General features: G+C 40.8%; 1 protein-coding gene across 3 annotated transcripts in view; it reads right to left on the reverse strand.

Moving 5' to 3' along the window:
• NFIA (nuclear factor I A) overlaps positions 1-21,160 on the reverse strand; it is a 387,507-nt gene that overhangs the window by 17,890 nt on the left and 348,457 nt on the right. For 2 of the 3 annotated variants that reach the window (XM_017541600.2, XM_017541598.2), the window contains exon 10: positions 14,940-15,031. The exons of the other annotated variant lie outside the window; for it this stretch is intronic. In XM_017541600.2, coding sequence (XP_017397089.1) covers positions 14,940-15,031 — 92 coding nt within the window. The remainder of the gene's footprint in view (positions 1-14,939; positions 15,032-21,160) is intronic. 3 annotated transcript variants of the gene reach the window in all.

Raw genomic sequence — 21,160 nt, forward strand, 5'->3', positions numbered from 1 at the left:
AAAAAAAAAAAAAAAAAGTGGGGAGGAAGATACAACAATCTGAAAGAGAAAAAACCCGCAATAAAGAGAAATACATGTTCATTTTTTTGTAATTACAAAACAGGTACTAATGAATTATACTTAATAACAGGTCTGTGATACCACCTGCTCTCAAAAGAATGCTGTCCAGTATCACTGTTATCCATAAAATAGCCACAACTTCTTTCCTCAAAAGGAGGTCTTCATCCATGATCCTCCATCTCAACTTGTTCTCAACTGTATATGAGAATTATTTGGGAGCAATCAATTCACTATTACTGTTTGGGGACATTACAGAACAGCAGAGTAATTTAATAATATAGTTGATTAGTATAATAATCATCATTAAATTTAGTAATGATAGTGGGATTCCCCTTACCTTGCTTAATGATCACGGACAATTCATTTCTTGACTGCCAGTGGTAGAAATGGTTTTTGAAATATTAACTTCTGCCCCATGGGAATGACACTTAGCCCATCACATTTAAGTTTTGACCTTCACTGAGCAGCACGATCCTAATCCCTTGATTTTATAATCTTAACTAGGAAACATTAAAATATGGATTGACTCCAGTTGGCAGGAATCTTTATGTTCTTTTCACTAAAAAAGCTATAAATTCAATGGTTGACCTTTTATTTCCAGGTCACAAATGACACCCACTCAGTTTTGTCCGTTCACACAGGATTTATGTTAGGGTCTACAGGTATAAACCATGAAAGTTGAACTTTAATGAAATGTCTTTCAAAGATGTGCACTTAACCAAAAATTCCTCACAAAGAATTAGCAGGTGGCCTTTTAAAAACAGCCATTATGTCCTCAGGTTCATCGCTGGCCTCCACTAAGTCTATTTTTCACTTGTAATAAGTTTCTCCTCATATCATTTTTCAGGGGGTACAAATTACGCTAGTGTTTGGGATGACAATAATACCTTAGTTCCCAATTTAGGTTTCTAAACGGAAAGATTTCTGAGATGCTCTCTTTCCCATCACCACAATTCATCTCTCTCCAGTTGAAAAATGTTCCTTGTCCTTTTCACAAAATCAATGGTATTGATTGGAGGCATTCTGTGTTGTCAATCAGGGAAATGTGATTTGATGGGACCCCAAAGCAGAGAGATACGGAGAGGAATACCAAACCTGCCCAGGTCTGCACCATCAGAGTGAGATCGATGCTTCCCATAATACTCATCCTGTCATGTGGCACCCTGTCACAATTAATAATGTAGAAGGAGCTGATTAACTTAAGTAAAGTGCTCTCTGCTGTGTAAACACATAAAGATCTATGAGGCAAAAAAAGGGGGGGAGGGGGCAGGAGAGAACAAAACGTCATTTTTATTTTTCATGTGTACACGTTCTCACTTTCTATTCTTCTCTTGTAACAATTACTGTACCAGCCACTCCGGCAGAGTCAATAAATTGATCTGGGTCTTGACGCAGCAGCAAGGCAGACTAATCTGATACACCATTATCTGCACTGGAGAGTGTGGGAGTTTGGGGGTGCACTCAGGTAACACAGGGCAAAGGGAAGGAAGTAAAGGCCAGCAGCCTTACTTTAGATGGGTGATTAATGTTCAGTGTGGAGCTTCTGGACCAGATGGATGCGTATGTATCAGGTGTGTGTGTGTCTGTGTGTGTGTGTTAGGAACAGACAGAAAATGAAGCCTTCACCTTGGCTAAAGGATGCAGCCTAAGTAATACCGTATGCACCACTTATTTAAGTCCCTGCGGCAATTCAATGAGGATCACCGCCCCATTAGAACTAATCATGTCAGCTGTGTATCTGACAAAATAAACATTCAGAAACTGTGCTCCTAGGTTCAGAACTTGCTTTTGCACTGGGATTTTTTTTTCCTTCCCTCCCTCATCCAGCATACAATTTAATCATTTTTTTAATACAAAATTATAAGACACATAGAAACTCTCCGTATGGATTCCTCTGTGAATTTATCCTTACAACCAGAAACTGCCGATGTTAGTGGAACTTTAACTTGCTCCTTGGGAGTATGCTAAGTATGATCTTCATAGATAAATATCACTCCACTGGCTAATGAGAGAATTAATGGCACAACTTATGGAAAACAGACAGGGAGGATGGGGTAAGAAGAGATTCAGCTCAGGGAGAATGCTACCAGATTACCTCTGGGGTGCATCATATTACCATTCCTGTTTCTTCTTCGCGGTCACAGGCCCCTCGTCCTAAAGATAAATGAGTAGCACCCTGCCTCCAGTGCTCACAGAGGTTCACTCCTGAGGGCTGAAAGCAGCAGTACCCATTGTCCGGGCAGGGTGCTGGAGGCTTTTCATCCTAACCAGACTGAGTCTTTACACGACTCTAAGTGGAATGCAAGCGTTCATTTATAATGTTATAGATGTGACATCTGAGGGTCAGAAAGGCTAAAAATTATTCCAAGGTCACTTCCTGAGACCAATGAAACTCAGGTCTGTCTGCCTCCAAAGCTTATATTTTTTCCACTACATTATGCTGCCCAGAAGAGGAAGCTACCTCATGATCATAGGTCTTAATGCTACTACTCCTTGTAAAATCCTGTATCTCACGAGGATTGAACCAAGCAAGGCAGAGGGTTCTTCACATACAGAGCTCCCACTGTGCCCGTCACCTGCTTCCCATTTCCCACAGAATAGAGTCTAAGTGCTTTACTACCCCTGAGTAAAGGTATGTATTTATTCATGGCTAGACCCTGGTCTAACGTCCCAGCCTCATTACTCAACATTTTCTGCCATCTACTGTAAACTGAGACACACCAAACAGGACCAAGTTCTTCAGACACACACTGCTGTTCCTTTACATGCACTGTTCCTCCTGCCTGGTCTGGAATGTTCTCGCCACCAAGTATATCTGTCTCCTTCAAAACCACTCATGTGTCTTCTCCTGCGGCACATCTTCCATGAGCTCCATGGTTCTCCCCAGAGTTAGTTACCTACTCTTCTGTATGGATTATACCTATTTCAATTAGTTCATCAATCACGTCTTAGTTTCTTTTTTCTTTCTTTTTTTTTTTTTTTTTTGAGATGGGGTCTTGCTGTGTCGCCCAGGCTGGAGTACAGTGGTACAATCTTGGCTCACCGCAACCTCTGCCTCCCAGGTTCAAGCTATTTTCCTGCCTCAGCTTCCCGAGTAGCTGGGATTACAGGTGCTGGCCACCATGCCCAGCTAATTTTTGTATTTTTAGTAGAGACGGAGTTTTACCATATTGTCTAGGCTGGTCTCGAAATCGTGACCTCAGATGATCTGCCCATCTCGACCTTCCAAAGTGTTGGGATTAGAGGTGTGAGCCACTGTGCCCAGCCAAAACATTTCAGTTTTTTTGCTTTTCTTTCTGTGAGTTATGTATGGCAGGGATTGGATCAATTATCTCTTTAGACTCCCTTCCAGCTTAGTATGGTGCCAGGAACATAGTAGGTGTTTAATAAATTCCGGCTTCTTTCTCCTCCCTAAGATCAATTTATGTAGCTGGTGGGTGGGAGAGATGAGATAGGAATCCAGGTATTTTGACTCCAAGTTGCTCTGTGTACCAAGATGCACAGGTCCCTACTATGGTCAGTTCCCTCACTAGACCTACTGTGTTATTCTTCTATCTTCCCAGTGCCACTCCTTCCCCATATACACAGGGACACACTGCCAGGGATCAGTGGAAGGAGGACTGTGCCTGAGAGGGGCAGAAGCTATATGTCACGAGGGCTGGCCTTCTGTTTCCCTTCACTAGTCAAGGCAGCAGGAGATACGCAGCATATGCAAGTCTTGGAGGGCAGCAAAGGGTCTTCCCACACTATTAAGGCAGCACTGAGAGGGTCCGAGGTTGCCCTGTGCTGAGAACAACTGTGCCCAGCTGACATCCCCATTATCCCAACACATTCAGGCTCTGGGGAAGGAGGGTGCTGAGGGTGAGGAACACAGGGCCGGGACAGCCTGTCCTAACCTAGTGTCCCTGCTCCAAGACAAGGGATCTGGCTTATCACAAGCTCATGTGACTCATTAGTTAAATGTGTAAAGCATTTGGAAAGTGCAAAGCCAATTACAAGTGCTAAGTTATTTCATGTCTGCTGTAAAGGAAGCAATGTGAGGCCTTAAGAAAAATTCTCATGCAAATATTTTGGGGGAGGCGTATGCTGTGGAATGTAATTCAATGAATAGACTCCATTGAAAGGCTATATCCTATTGCTTCTCAGCCTCTTGGCTAAGATCAAGTGAAAAGCTGTATCCCCAAAAGACAGGGCACTGATCAAAGAATCTGCCTAAATCCTCACTAAACAAACAGGAAGGTAAGCAGGCAGGTGTGAGACAAGTGGACAAGAAGAATCACTGAGACCTCGCATGAGATCTTCGACAGATCTCACATTAGACAACAAGCTCCGGCCTTGCAACTGTGTGTGTCAGTGGAACTTTCAGGGCCTCAGACTCATTAGAAGACCCAAGAAAGCCTGTGTCCAAAAGGATTCCTAATGCTGAATCCCTTCCTCATGTGAACAGTCACTATTTACAGTGCAGAAATACTCGGAAAGGCCAATTGCTTGGGCATGGGATTTTCACAAGCCAAGGACTTCGTGGACAGTGAGAACACCACCTGTGTTGCGTTCTCTCCTCAGAGTTCAGGCAGCAGGGCTGGTCAACTCATTTTCCTGTTCTCTGAACTCATGTTGACTTAAGCTCTGCAAAACCAGGCTCATTTCTTTTGCAAAGGAAGCATCTGGTTCCAAGTCATAAAAGAGAAACCCAGAACCTATTGCTGCCTGTTTGGTAAGCACCTGGGAGGGCACCCGGGGGGCACGGTTTCACAGAGCTCCCCTGCAATCACAAAGGCACATATCCTCCAACTTGGTTTTTTCAGAGTCGATGTTTAACCAGTACACAGTGACCCAGCCCCACGGGAGCTGGTCTGCACAAAACGCCAGGACTTCTGCCCAAATCCTGGACCTAAGAGGCTGAAAAGAAATGCCCTCTGCACAGTCACACACACAGCACACACGTCTCCTAAACACATAGGGAGTGTGCAGAGGAAAGGCAGAGTAAGAAGCCAAGATTTCAGAGACAAGACGGTCAAGTGCAACTACTGGAGTTGAAAAGTACATGAAACCTATCAGGGAGTGGGAAAAAAGAACATGGCAGATCCTGTTAACTTCCCGTTCACTAGCTATTGCCCCTTCTTCCTTGGGACAATTTTGCTTAGAGAGGCAAATGTGACTGGTCCTGGGTGATGGGTCATGATTTGAGCCAATCAAGATAACCTTCTGCTGATTTTCTCAACAACCTTTGCAGCTAGAGATTAAAATGTGACCCAGGTCTAGCCAATGAGACCTACATAGAAATTTGCTAGCGGGGCGCAGAGGAGGAATAGCAGGGCCTTTTCCCTGATATCGGAGGGAAAATAAGGTATGATGTGACTATGTTATTTGGAGCTGCAGTCAGAGGCTCTAAGCATGAGGCTAAAAAGGCAGCATACCAAGGAAGGCAGAGCAGAATGTTGGAAGGGCATGGGTTCCTGCCGGTCTCATGCAGCACTGAAACAATGCCAACCACCACTCACTCACAGATTTCTGGTTACATGAGAAAAATAATCCTGACTGGCTTAAACCACACTTAATTGTTTTTTTTTTTTTTTGTTTGTTTGTTTTTTTTCCTATTGGGTAGACACTACTATTGCCTTCATTTTGCAGATGAGAAAGCTGAGTTTTACAGGGTAAGATACCCAAAACCACTCAGATAAATGGCACAGCCAGGATGTGAGAACAGGTCTGTCCTACTCCTCAAATCATGACTCTTCCTCCTGTTCCCCCAGAGAAACCTGCTGAGTACCCAGTACATTTCCTTTAGTATCCTGGAATGTCACTGATCAGAAGCATTGTCATAAGACCATCTAAAAGCTAGAAATGTTGATGGCATTTCTGCACTTGGCACTATGGTTTTCTGACTTCGCTGCAAGCCTGTCGTCAGCTTCTGATCTAGTTCCTGTCAGTTCTCTCCGTCAACTCACAGCTCCTTTTTCCAACCCTTTCCCCGGCATTTTCCGTCCTCCCTTTCCCACAATTCCAAGTGCTCATTTAATGGATAGCAGATTTTTAGTCTTTGCCTTCTTCCCCCATAAAATTTCCTGTGAAATCTCTTCTTTACTTTCCCCTTCTAAATTGCCACTGTTCTCACTTTAATGCTAAAAAACAAAGGAATCAAGAAGGGAAGCAGTATTTACCGAGCACCTCTAGTGTTCCAGATACCATGGTAGAGACCTTAATGATTACAATCGTCATCAATTTGTTTCAACTAAGAAGATTTCCTAAATCTTTGTGGAGCAAAGTAAAACCCAAACAAACAAAAAGGCTAAATCAAAATCAAAACATATGCTTAAAGGTGACAGGAAGAACAGGAACTGAGAGAAAAGGTGACCACTATCTAGAATTAATGGCTCAAACTTTGTCCAGAAGTGAATTTTGTGGCCAAGCATGTCTGCAACATGCTGCCAAATTAAAACTTGAAAGACAAAGGCTCTGTTTACTGAAAAATTTATTTTAAGAGTGTCTCATAGCCTGTCAGTGAGTCAGCCGCCAAGTGTATGTGAAGAGAATGTGTCAAGAACTTACAGGTTGGTGTGGGAGCTGGGGAAGCTGGGACGATTCACTCCTGCCCACAGTAGTACGGAGGGAGGGGAAGCAGATTGCATGAGTAACTCATCTCTGCGAGGTGTTGCTTACTATTCAACACCTGCTACTGGAGCTGAGAACATACGAGAAAAAAGTGACCAGGCACCACCTCAATTTAGGTACCTCCTTTGCCTTTAGATTCTGGGGGGTGCATTTCCTTTCTGCCAGTCCTTACCGCTCTCAGAGACATTGTCTCCTCTTGGGAAGGTCCTTCTGGGGCACAACTTAGCGTAAGGGGAGAAATGGTTCACTTAGGCTGCTGCCTATGCAAGGGAAGGATAGCCATGCTCAATTTAAACAGGCTTTTCGGGCACCTTTAGGGCTGATGCTCAATGAACAACCTGCAGAGTTAGGATCTTGCAGGGTGTAGGTGGAGGCTTCCTAATTTGCCGGATGGCTGCTTTTGGTAAGTAGGTTCTGACCACAGAGCAGCCTGTGCTGAATGGCTCACATGCAAGTCCTTCCTTGACAGGACGTGTGGAATCAGAAGTGGGTTTGTGTCCTGGCTCTACTGACCTCTGGATATGTGGTTCTGGGAAAGTCACTTCCCTTCTTTAAACCTCAGTTTTTAAATCTATATAGTGGGGATAACAATAATAATAGCTCTGCCTACTTCAAAGGATAGCTTTTTAAAAAAAATTTTAATTAACTTATTTATTATACTTTAAGTTCTGGGGTACATATGCAGATCGTGCAGTCTTGTTACACAGGTATACACGTGCCATGGTGGTGGTTTGCTGCATCCATCATCCTGTCATCTACATTTGGTATTTTTTCTAATGCTATGCCTCCCCAATCCCCCCACTCCCTACTATCCCTCCCCTAGCCCTCCACCCCCCAGGCACCGGTGTGTGATGTTTTCCTCCCTGTGTCCATGTGTTCTCATTGTTCAACACCCACTTATGAGTGAGAACATGTGGTGTTTGGTTTTCTGCTCTTGTGTAAGTTTGCTGAGAATGATGGTTTCTAGTTTCATCCATGTCCCTGCAAAGGACATGAACTCATCCAATGGATAACTCTTATGATTAAATGAGAAAATACTTTGTAATCCAGAAAGTAAGAGTTTAGTTATTAACCAAACAATGAAAGCTACCATTTGTCAGGTGTTCATTACGTGTTAAACACTTTTTGTACACTGACAGAATTTAAGACTCAAAACTATAGGAGGTGTGTGTGTGTGCGTGTATACACACACTTATTTTATATCTCACTATTTTCACTATTTTACAGTTAAAAACCTAGGCTAGATAAATTGAATTACTGTGAAAAAAAGAAACCAACAACAACAAAAATGAAACACACAGAACGCTTCTAAAGGATGGAATACGGCTTCAACTAAAATCTGAAAATAAAGGAGTTATCTTAGCTGCTCTGCTATGTGCTCTCTGGACAGAGGCTAGCTGTTCTCACAAATGCAGACTAGTGTCATTAGTAACGGTCTTCTTCCCAGGCAGGATGAGAGAATGAATTCAGTCTTGGTTTTACAGAGACATGAACTAACAGGAAACCAGGGCAGATCTTCAGAAGATCCAAGTTCAGCACAGTCCCACTGGAGCCAGGGAGCACTGGGACTGACTTCAAGGTCTCTGATTCCGATATAGGAGTGTGAGTCAATCTTAGACTCTTTTAAAGAGAAAATGGTCAGGAACATTTTACTACAAACAACGGGGGATGCAGATAATATTTGGGAAAACCAGAAGTTCTGGAGACTGACTAGTTCAAATCTCAGCTACCTCAATTACCATGGGACAAATTTACTCTTCTGAAACTTCAGATTCCTCATCTGCAAAATAAGGATGTAGCACCAAACTTAGAGGACTCTTGAGAATTGCAGTGAGTGTAGGCACAGAGCCTAGCACGCATGGGTACTGTAGAATACTCACTTGGCCAATCAGACTTTTAACTTGGCTCAAAGTCAGGAGAAAATGGAATTCTATCTGCCATTCCTCTCTAATCTTGGGAGTTTTCAGTTGTGTTGGCTTGAAACTGAAATGTTCACATCCACTTCTAACTAGAAGATGAAGTAGGGTTGGGGGGGGTGGGACATATATATATTTATATAATAAATATAATATATATTTTATATATATTATATATAAAATATATATTATATATGTTAATTACATATATTATAATATATAAATATATACTATAGTGAAATATATATTTATAATATATAAATATATATAAATAAATATATATATATATATATATATATATATATATATTTTTTTTTTTCCTCTAAGGAAATCTGAGTTTCTTGCCTTTGTAACTCTTCAGCTGCTCCTTGAACTTCTTTGTGGTACCTAACCTTCTACACCCAGGCAGCTCCTTAGGGTGGGCAGGAAGCAGGAAATGGCTTCAGCTAACTGAAATGCAATCTCAAATGCGCTTCCGTGGGCAGGTGAGGATATAACATCAGGAGGGCCTGTTTCTTGGAAATGAGGGGTGAAGGCGTTATTGGCTGAGCCTCGTGCAGCAGTAAAGGATTCTAATTTTATCTGTTCCAGAGAAGACAGAACTGAGTATGTCTCCCTTATTGGGATGGGCTAAAACACAACCTACCACCTGATTGGCAAAAATTTAAAGTAGAGAAAAAACAAGTATAGTGTACAAGAACCACATCATCAGGCCCAAGCTAGATAAGGACAAGGAAGGAAAAACTATCCAGCCTCTTCTGCCACTTCCACTCTTTGGAAAGTTCTTAAACCCAACTCTGTGGTCCTAAAGCCGCTTAGACAAATCCTTACAGGACTGGTATCATACCTCGTTTTTGATGTTGATGTGTCATTACTATTATTTCTTCACATTTGTTTCCTCTGCTAGACTTTAAACAACTTGAGGAGTTTTTATTCCCTGTACTTCGTAGGCATTGAGGCTATATCAAGCAATGGAGTAAACATTAAATGATTGAAGAAAGGAACTTACGAAGAGTTCTGCAGATGGCCCAAGCTTGGTTTCCCAGGTGGAGCTTCAGTAATATGACACATAGAATGGAAACAGCTCAAAATGCTCTCCATGATCTCTACCTTCCCCATTCCACGTGCACCCCCACCAGAGGCAGACAAGGGGTGTCATGCCCATAATCTGGCTACGCAGGGACCTCTCCAGATCAGCCGGCTTCCAGCACAGTGAAGTGTGTGGCTGGTGCATACATTTGTAAATTTCATGAGGCAAAGGCAATCACACTGCTTGCAAGTCAGGCAGCTAAATGATTTATTAAGCAAAGGTTATAGCACCTGTGCCTTTTTGTCAACAAATCAGGCCCATGCCATGCCAAGCGATTCTTCTAATAGTCCAAATGGTAATTCGGTTTTAAATAGCATTTCAGATACCACAATTCTGTTGATGCAGAACAGTGATAGATTTGGGTGGTAAGGAGGAAATGCCTGTTTTTAATATTGTTTGCACTCATTTTTCATTTTAAAGAATTAGTCCTCATTGGAGTTCTGCAGGTTAAGCATTTTATTTAAACCTTTTGATTAAACTAGAACCTGAATCAAAATGAGTTCTTTGCTCAATCCTCCTGTGTGGAAATTGGTATTTCTATTTATTACTTGATGATGAAATATTAACTTTTTTTCTTTAAATAAATGCCTCCTCTTAATGGTTCTCATTTTCAGGGATCAGATTAAGTTATGGGATGCAATTGAAATGGCCGTTGGCTTTCTGCTATTTGAAACAATGGTATGTTCTCTATTATTACATTCTATCATTCAGTGGGCGTGCAGGGCATGTGAACAGTGTCTAAAGTGAAGTAAATACTGTATACCCCAGAGACCTTTCTATATGTTAATATCAGCTGTCGTGGGACAATGTTGAAAAATAAGAGATTCAAGGTGGGACAAGTGGCCACAGTTTCTCGGAATCAATGGGTGTTCTAAAGGCTATAGGGAGGTGGCCACCTCTCATCTCAATGATCAGTGACAACATGGAGAAGGAGAAAAAAAATGAGAGGCAAATGATGGTAGCAGAGGTAGTGGACAAGTGAGGTGGAAGAATGGGACAGATAACTCGGCAGGAATGTTCCAACAAAGCCGAAAGCCAGGATGAGATATATAATGCAATTGGATGGCAGTTTGAAAGAAAACTAGCTCAAGGCAAGGCTAAAGAGAAGGCAATTCTGTTTCAGTCAAGGGAGGAATTCTCTGGAGAAACAAAATAGACTAGAAGGGAAAGAGGAGGAAAAATGCTTTCAATTATCCATGTTATCTTTCTCTACCAATCATTACAGATGATGAATAGGTGCAATAAAAGCCAATATTCAATTTTTCCAATTTACATGGAAAGAGGGCCATAATATATTGTTAAGGGGAAGAAACAGCAGGCTACCAAACAGTGTATATAATATGATCTCACTTTTTGCAATATATTTGTATGCATAGAAACATTCTGAATGGATTTATACAGAAATGTTAACAGTAGGGCTACAAGTGATTTTTATTATTTTTCTCATCTGTATTTTCCACAATTAACATGTATTATGAATGTAATAAGAAAAAGTCATTATTTTGTAAAGTTCCTTCTGAATCATTTAGACACAACCAATGTATGCAGAGTACCCACTATGAGCTGGGCACAATAATTAGTGCTTTTCTGAGCAGTCAGCACATGATTACGCTGATAAACAGTCCACTTGTCCTGTGCTGTTTTACAGAACTTTTGACTCCTAAGAGGTGAAGAGGACTTTAGAGCTTATTTAATGATCACGCTTTAAAAATTGTGTTGAAATACACACGAATAACATTTGCCATCTTAACCATTTTTGAGTGTCCAGTTGAGTGGGATTCAGTACGTTCACACTGTTGTGCAATCATCACCAACATCCATCTCCAGAACTCTTTTCACCTTTTAAAGCTGAAACTCTGCACCCCTTTGACACTAACTCCCCATCTGCCCTCCCCCTAGCCCCTGGCAGCCACTACTCTACTTTCCATGTCTATGAATTTGACAACTCTAGGTACCTCACATCCGTAGAATCACACAGTATTTATTTTGTTGTGACTGGCTTATTTCACTTAGCATGTTTTCAAGATTCATCCATGTTGTGGCATATGTCAACATTTCCTTCCTTTTAAAGGATGAGTAGTATTCCATTCTACATATAGAACACATTTCGTTTATTCATTCATCTGTCAATGGAAACTGGGGTTGCTTCCAGCTTTTGGCTATTGTGGAGAATGCTGCTACAACTATGAGTGCACAGATGTCTCCCTGAAACTTCGCTTTCCATTTTTGGGGGTATACACTAATGATTAGATTTTAATGCAGTCTCAGGAATAAAAGCAGGGAATCTGCCAGTAGTATTCCTGAGAAGTGAGCATGAGTCTCTGTTGGAATATCTCCCAGGAAAAGAGCTCACCAGCTCATGAGCAGTAACATAATACAGTGGTTAGAGACCACAGGCCTTGGAGTCAGACAGAGCTGGGTGCAAATTCTTGTTCCACTCCTGACTATGGCATAGCCTTGGGAAAATCAATAATCTCCTTAGTCTCAGCTTCTTCTATAAAGTAGAGATCTATCCTACTGGATGACTATAAAGATAAGTGGCATCACATACTTGATGGACTTAATACAAAGTAAATGCCCAGTAGAGACAATATACAATCAAATAACTCTTTTTCTTAAAAAAGGTCTTATGATAGTCTGAAAGGTGCCTAGTTACAATGTCTGCATTGGTTCAATTTCCACCCACTTAGAAAAACAGAGACCCCATCAATTCCATCTTCTACAGGATGATGCTTCAGGCGTTTTAAAAAATTTCCACTGGAAACTGGTCTTTGGGAGCAGAAAGGCCATTTTATTTTGCCTTTGTTTATAGATTTATGTACAAGATACTGATTCTACATTTAGAGAGCTGAAGTATCTGATTGGGTGACTCTTCAATTCTTATTTCTCCAGAGGTAGAAAGCTAAATTTTGTTTTCCCAGATAACTTTTCCTGTAATTTAATTAATATAAATGTCATGTCTTATAACAAGGATATCAATATAGAAAAACACAAGTTTGCCTAGGAAGTCTGTAGACCATGTTCTAATTATGTTTTGAAAAATTCTTCTCAAAAATCCCCCTTTGAACTAATGTCCTCTTGAAAGGGAACTTATTTTTTAAGGCATATTATTATTTTTATTATCTGTATCTACATACATCTAACATGTTAAGTGATTCCAGAAAATAGTTCCCCATTTAAGAAAGAGTTAATATATATACCTTAAAATTAAAATATTTAGAGCACATAATTTTTACCTCAAAATATCTTTTTTTGAGGGGGAGGGTGGAAATGACAACTCCATTAGCATAGTTTCTCATTAGACAACTGGGAATGGCTTTCTTCAAGCCAAATGTGGCAGGTGTCACTATGGTAAGAAACATTTAATCTGTTGATGCCAAATATTTAGCAGAACCCCCCCCCCCAAAAAAAAAAAAACACACAACCAAATTCAGTTCCAGATGCCAATATTGGGCCTACATGACATCATTCATCCAGATGCGTGGAAAATCTGGATTTTTAAGAATTGAATTTTTGTGGTCAGCATTATGAAGACTCAGGTTCTGGGTTAAGTAAGGCATTTGTGAAGCAAAGCCACAGTCGGCGAGGATACATTTTGATTATAGAGAAATAAATTGAACGGAACACAGCATACAATTTCAGGGCCGCGAATCACAGCTTACATAAAAAATACTATGTAAAATACAAACAGGACATTTCAAAGCTGCCTTTTTAAAGCTCTTAATGAACCAACTTGAGGACATTTGTGCTTTTGGAAAAGCAATTATCCAATACAGAGCCTCCATCTCCAGTTCTCCCCCTCTCATTGAACTTGGACACTAAACGCCAAATGTAGAAAATTAAATTATGTTTTTATGTTTTAATGCTTTATAGGTAACTATGCAACTTCAGATTCACTTGAACATTTGAAGGTATGGGAAAATAAGCAAATAACTGAAAGAATTTTATAGGAGGTATTGAATAGCACACTTTAATCCCAGATGCCATGTGCAGGTCAGTTTAAGAAGAAACAGCAGAGGTGGGAAACTCAAGAGTTAACCAACCTTCCCCTCCCCTTTTGGCTCCCCCTCTCCTCCCAGCTGCCTTCTCTGCTGATGCTGTACTTTCTGTGACCCTGCTTCAGTGTGAGGAAGGCTTCAGATACAATGCAGTTTAACCTGTGCTGTCGACATAGCAATAAACCAAAGCCCTTTATAGAGGGAGCAAATGGACCCAGGAAGGCAAATCTATCCCATTCATAAGCACCTGGCCGTATTACAAACAAACACGGATAGTTATAAATTAGGCATGTGGAGATTCCACACCCAGGCATGTGCACAAAATTGCTCCAAGAATGTTTTCAAACACCATGCTAAGAACCTTACAGAGAAAATACTTTCCTTATGTTAATTATGATAAAATATGGTCATGTTCTAATTAGGAAATCAGAGAGCAGGTGATTTCAAAATGTGACTCTAATTCTATTTCACAAACCTCTAAATACATCTACCTATACTAACTTCGAACTTAAAAACTCTTTCAATGTTGCTCAATGTACAGCAGCCATTCCAAAATTTTCCAAAAGATTTCTTCTCCTTGACCTAGGCTAGCACAAAACACAACTGTCTATGGGCAGACAAGCTTTAGATGTCCAGCTATTCTTCTTCTCTCATCACCTGCTTCAGATATGACTCACACACACCCCTTGCCACCCACCAGACTTTGCTTCCCAGTGGCCAGCAGTAATCACTAACAAACATGTCTTATTTCTGGACCAACACCAGTAACTTAATAGGTCTCATACACCCTTTCCCCCTTCTTTCATTTAGAAAGCTTGCCAGGTTCCTGGGGACCCTCTAATGAATACAGAGGAGTGGCTGGTCCCTCCACACCCAGCATGCACTCTGATGTCACTGGCAACCAGACATTACTTTCAAGTTCTGTAGGGGCCTGCTTTAGTCTGCTTGCATTTAGAGGGCCATGAATTCCTAAAAGAGGGAACACATGCTAGCTAACACAGGGAAACCTTTTTTGCTATAGCTAAAACAGTTCTGCCCTGGAAGTCCTCTTCTTCTACCCACTCAATACAAGAAGGAAAAATTGCAGGCAAAGTTTTCTGTGATTTCTGAGAACACATGGAAATGTGGCTGGTGGGATCAGGAGGGGAGGGAGGACTGGACAGGGTCTGGGAAATGCGGCCTTTTGTGCCAAAAGACAAGTTAAAATGCACCTGATGAATAATACAAGCTGCACCACATACAGAAAAGATGAGAGCGGCCCACCTGTGTCTGTTGAGGGATATTTACAAAGCTTGGATCCCGTGGTCCAACACTGACGAATCGGTTTGCGGGGGAGGTGCTGGGTGTCGAGTAGGCTGTGAAGGGAAGGGACACATGCGTTCAGGAAGCGGCACGAGATTGCACACACAAACAACACCAAAACACACAGTCTCCGAGCCGACGCAGCTGATTAACAAGGAAATGTGCAAACACTGTAGCTAGCAAAGGGGTCTGGCTAGCAAGGGCGTTTTAGACAGTCAAAAAAGGGGGAAGGGGGATTTGGCTTCCAAAGACCGTTGGGATAAAATGATGTCGAACTGATTCTCAGACGAGCTATTTTCTCCTTCTACCATACAAATTAGAACATGCAGGGCATTTGCAAAGTATACTTTCTGAGTTAAACATGAGCTCTGGGGTCAGAAAGAGATATCCTAGTCTTTAGAGCAGAGGGAAAAAGAAATCAGGTAGGAAGAGGAGGAAAGCAGTTCATTTTACAAGCTTGCTTTTCACACCATTACACTCCTAAAAAATCATGAAATGGTCCTATGCCTCTACAGCTAGAGATGGAAGAGGAATCTTTATAGAAGGAACTAATGGGTTCTCCAGGAATGAGGTAGAAAACCATTCAGAATAAGCTGTCTTTACAGGCCCAGCAGTGTCTAGATTCTTTATGATGCACAATATATGCTTTTAATATTAACTTTTGTAGTCTTCCCATCCTAGAACCTTTCTGTTCGGGCATAAACAAGACCCTTTGTCAACTAAGGTATCACACTGGAACCTCAGGTACCACATTTCAGTTCACTATCCTTTCTCGGTACATGGAAATTTAGTTGTTGGTTTTCACGTTTGTACTTAAGAGCTTCTTTCTACTGTAGTGGAAAAAAAAATTCAGTGGCTTTGGTGTTTCATTGGCTCATAAATTCAAAGATACATTTTGTTTTTTGGTGTCCTGCAATTCACTTCTTTATAACAAACTCCAAGGATTTGTTCACATTCTTCCTTTGTGCTAGAATCTTTAGACTATTACTTAAAATAATTTCAAATTTCTTAACAATAATTGTAAAAGGTCTAAGGTTTTTAAACTAACTGTAGACACACACCATCTAAGAAGCAATCTGGATATGCAACTTAGGAAAACAGAGATAACTGAGGGCATGATATCGAATTCCTGCCAGATTTTTTTTTTTTCCTTATTGACATCATCTGCTCCTTTGACTTTCTGTTTTACAGAAAATTGCTCATACTTCTTGTTTCTCTCGTTAAACAAATCTAGGGATAAAATTTCCACCATCTGGCCCAGGTCCTGTTGGTTGTCTTTGATAAGAGCTAAGCCACCCAAACAGATCTGTAATGATCACGTGGATGTGGACACGGCTGTGTTAAAATGGCACTGAGCAGAGGCTGAGGGTGAGGGTCCCTGATGTCTCTTAAATAAGAAACTTTTTGTGGTCATAGTATTTGTTTTAGGAGAATCTCCTCAGTAATGACTTTATATAAAATGATCTCTAAATGTCTCATGTGTTGTACTGTCTAGCAAAGTGAATCTACTGATTTTGTCTCTAGCCCATGCTATGCCAGTCTAATTTGAACAGATTTGAGAAATACCACTGTATTTAGCCATTCTGCATGTACCTCTCACTTACTGGTATGGGGGTAATTCAATTTTTTTAAAAGCTCGGTAAAATAATTTATATTATGTGTTCCATTCGCTCCATGGCTTTACTTTGATATGCTTTGAGAAACAGCAACATAAAGTTATATACTGAAAATGACAGACTATAATCATCTGAGTGTGCTCCCCTGCTCTTAGAGCACAAAGAGGATGTGGGAGGGACGAGGAGGAAGCTAGGAGGTAAAACAACCTGTTGAACCTGTTAGTGGTTAGGAAGAAAAGTCTTCTTTCACACATGAATAGGTGGGTAGGCTGAGAAGGAACAAAAAGGAATACAGGTATATGAAGGTATGAAGGCCGAGTGATTGATGACAGACGCTGAAACACAAGTCTGTGTTTGATGGCCCTAACAGAACAGTGTGCACCCACCTGCTGCTCATCATAGACACGTAACAGGACTTCCTACGACATTCTTACCATACTGGGGACATCCAAAACAAGCATGCTAACAGATCCCAACACAGAAACTGTTTTGGGGGTTGCGGGGGGAGAAATTTTATTGTGAAGATAGCTTGACCATAGCAAGCTTACTAAATCTGGCAAGGTATTTATATTATATCCCATCATCTGTTTTTGCTTAACCTCAATTTCTCCATTTGAAAGAAGCTTTAGCATACAAATACTTTAGTTACCCAAAATTTCTATGAGGCCAACAATCAGATATTTTCCCTTCTTCCATCATGGGACAAAATTTCAGTCTTAGTTTCAGAACATCCCAGAAGGCCTTTCATGCTCTCAAGGCCTACCAAAACTTCTCCAAATTTTATTCTAGTTTTTTAAAAAGAGAACAATGGTGAGAGAGGTGCGAGTGTATTTGCATTAAAATGTGTGTGTGTGTGTATGTGTGTGTGTGCACGTGTATAACAACTATAAAAGTCTAGTAGTCTTTGAGTACCCAAGTCAAAGAATGGGACAAATGGTGCCCAGGGAAATTTATTCCATAGAAAGCTATCTTCTGGGAAAAGGACACAGGGAAAACAAGGGAAGGAAGAAAGAAATTCTGACTCATCTTCCATTATTCTAGCTAGCAGGGTGGTCACTTACAACAGGATGTAGTCCCAAAAATGATATGACATAAGTTGAATTTGATTTTCCTAAAGACACAATTGAGTAAGGAAATTACACTGTTGAACAAAACCTTAATTGAAACTTTTTGTTAAAACAACTGCATTTACCATAGTGAATCAATTACACACACACCGTTAAGAGCTTTCAACATGAATATAAAATCAAGTAAAGGGGCAACAGGGTAATTAATTACATACAACTGTGTATACTATGATATTGTATCATATTCATATCTTTCTTAATTACAATTCTTGCCTTATTTACAACAGCAATAATCAAAGCTATAGGTAGACCTATGAAAAGTCATAAAATCCAGAATACAGCTTTCTGGGGAGATTATTGTAGGACATTTTTGAGAATTCTGGAGGGGAGGTTCAGATGTACTTGATGATGTATTGATAAAGTCAACAGGGAAATCAATTTGGCTATATAATCTCATTATAAGAATCTTCATGACAAACATGACTATTAGAAATCAAATCATTGATTATATGGCTGCCTCTGAAATGGAAACTGCTTTTTTTTTTAAGCAGCCATTTTACCTATATTAGCAATAGTGCTATGAACCATTTTCTTAACATTATTGAAGAATGCTCCTATAAGAAGCTTCTCACACGCACTAATCTGACTATATTTTCTCTCTCTCTAATGTATTTCTTCGCATTTTCCAAGAGCCACAGTTTGGCCTGAACCACATTAGGTTTCAAAATCCCAAACCAGAATTTGATCCCGTATCCAGAAAATTACATTTTTTCTGCGTTACCCCCTTATCATAGATATTGTTAATTCTATAATCCTTCACTTAGACAGTATCTGTCCCACCTCTCTAAGATCAGCTGGGAAATGACTCAACAGTTCTCTCTTTATGAACAACAGTTCGACAGGGGCTCTCAGGATGCTAGGAATTACCTCTAGGGGCACCGTGGGGTACATGGACATGAGGGAGTTGGGTGGAGAGGGGGACAGTAGGGGAGATCACCCATCAGCACTGCTTTTTTTTTTTTTTAACAGAGTTGTTGGGGAGCAGTCCCACCATGTTGCTCAGCCTGGTCTCAAACTTCTGGGCTCAGGCAATCCTCCTGCCTTGGCCTCCCAAGGTGCTGGGACCAAGCACTGCTCTTTATCACTGTGGATGTCCTTGAGAGGACTGAACTGCCTCTATGTCCTCAGAAATGAATGTGGCTTACTGCCTGCTAGCCAAACAAATTCCAGTTTTGGTTGTTCCTGTGATAGGTTTCCTTTTTTCTTTTTCCACATGGGGAGGTGTAAGAGATATAGCTGCAAAAAGGAACCATGGCATTTGTAGATGAATTCGTTGTGAGTCAGAAACAGCCTTCACTCAACAATTATACCTGAACATGGTGTTGAGAACATGGTCAAACTGGTTTGAATGGAGAGGCTTTTGTCTTGTCTTTGGAAAAAATATGACTGAAGAAGAAGATATTAAGAATTAAAATATTTATGCCAATGTCAACTGATGTTTATTTTTTTTGAGATGGAGTCTGGCTCTGTCACCCAGGCTGAAGTGCAGTGGCATGAACACAGCTTACTGAAGCCCTGACCTCTTGAACTGAGATGATTCTCATACCTCAACTTCCTGAGTAGCGGGGACTACAGGCATGATGTGCCATCATGCCCTTCTAATTTTTAAAATTATTCGTAGAGACGAGGTCTCCCTATGTTGGCCAGGCTGGTCTCAAACTCCTGGGCTTAAGTGATCCTCCCACCTTGGCCTCCCAAAGGGCTGGGATTATAGATGTGAGCCACTACTCTCAGCCAGTTAATATTTCTTTAAGATGAAAATATTAATAAAACCCCCAAATCTGACTAACTAGAAAATGTGAGTTCAGATTGGTTGGCTTTGAAAGCCCGCAGTTAGTTTCGAGGTTTAGTTCAAATTTAGCAATCACTAAAACACATATAATCACAGAAAGGCAGGAAAAGGAGAAAATTTAGCCAGATTTCTTCTGTGCAAAGGGTAAACCTGAAAGAAGAGCTGCTCTTTGAACGAACACCCCTCTATATCCCCACAGGGTGCCCAGAAGGAGGCTGAGAGGCCAGTTTCACCTGGGGCTGACCTACTTGAGTGACAGCCAGCTCCTCTGGCCCCAGCTAGGAGGAAATGTGAGGCATCTTGGCAGAAAAGATACAGTAGGAGACTGATGAGCTCTGAGCTTCTGAGTTTACTTCCAGATGCAGGAAGGGATGAGGTACCCTAAACCCTGGCAGCCTGGCCTACAAACCAACATGAAGTTTGAAGAGAAATTCGTCTTCTGTTTAATCAAAGATTCCAAATACACAGAAGTAGCAAACATTCACCCCTTTTCATTCCCTTAAACTCCATCCACTAAGTCTAGCTTCTGCAGAGCATCATAGAGACATTTTAATATATTCATTTTTTTCCTCTCTCACCAAGAGATATTTATTTCAACCCCAGCTACGTGCCAGGCTCTGTACTGAGCACTATTGAGGCTGCAAAGGCTAGTAAGACACACTGCTATCCCCAACATGTCCTAATATCCTAATGGGGAGAGATAAGTACAGAAAATGGAAACGCGAGTACCTAAAAGTAATTAATATAAAGAAAACTCGGCAGGGTGTAAAGGAAAGAAAAGGGACACTGGCAAGAGGAACAGGACAAGGTTTACAGGGGAGGCATAGAGGGCTTCTGGGATGGGCTGTGAAAAATGTGTTGGTTGGCAGGTTGCAGGGGACTGAGGCCACCAAGGGCACAGCACATTTGGAGGAAGCGAGGCAGGGAAGGGAGCCAGCAATTGCTGAGGGAAAGGAGGAAACCGGGAACTTGCAAATTACATTTTGCCATACAGCAAGGGAAGGTAACATTTTAAGGACGAGAGACCTGAAGGTTTGAAAATGATGGGGAAGAAGCCTGTTGAATTTATTTTAAGAGGAGGAAATAATTTACAAAATAAACAGACACCAAATTTCAATTCTAAACACCGTTAAGCCAACTAGACATTCTTCCATTCTAAACCTTTCCCTTCTTATCTCAAATATCAAGATGCACATTTCATGGGTTCCCTCGTTTTCAGAAACTCAGACATATTCATGTGTGGGAGCCTTCCTCTAAAGGTAGTCAAAAATTCAATTTCATTCAAAATAGACTTACTGTATGATTCGACTACCTGCTTAGAATGTGCTAGTTATTAGACAAAAGTAATCGAAACAAGTTCAGGAACATAGACGTAAACAGAACCATGGGGATTCAAATTGCAATTTTATTAAATGTTTGTCAGTGACTCCTGGCAGTAAAGGAAGCGTACCTAAGAAACATTCAGTTGCAAGCTGAAACAGGGAAATGACTAAATACCTCACTGAAATAATTTCCCCAATCTTTTAACTGCACTGTCATACTATTCGAAAAAAAAAAAGGCCCTGTGAGAAAACTTTCATTTCTAAAAAAAAAAAAAAAAAAAAAAAAAAATAAAAAAAAAAAAAAAAAAAAAAAAAAATAAAAAAA

The sequence above is a fragment of the Cebus imitator genome, unplaced genomic scaffold (genome assembly GCF_001604975.1).
Source record: "Cebus imitator isolate Cc_AM_T3 unplaced genomic scaffold, Cebus_imitator-1.0 Scaffold135, whole genome shotgun sequence".
Classification (NCBI taxonomy): domain Eukaryota; kingdom Metazoa; phylum Chordata; class Mammalia; order Primates; family Cebidae; genus Cebus; species Cebus imitator.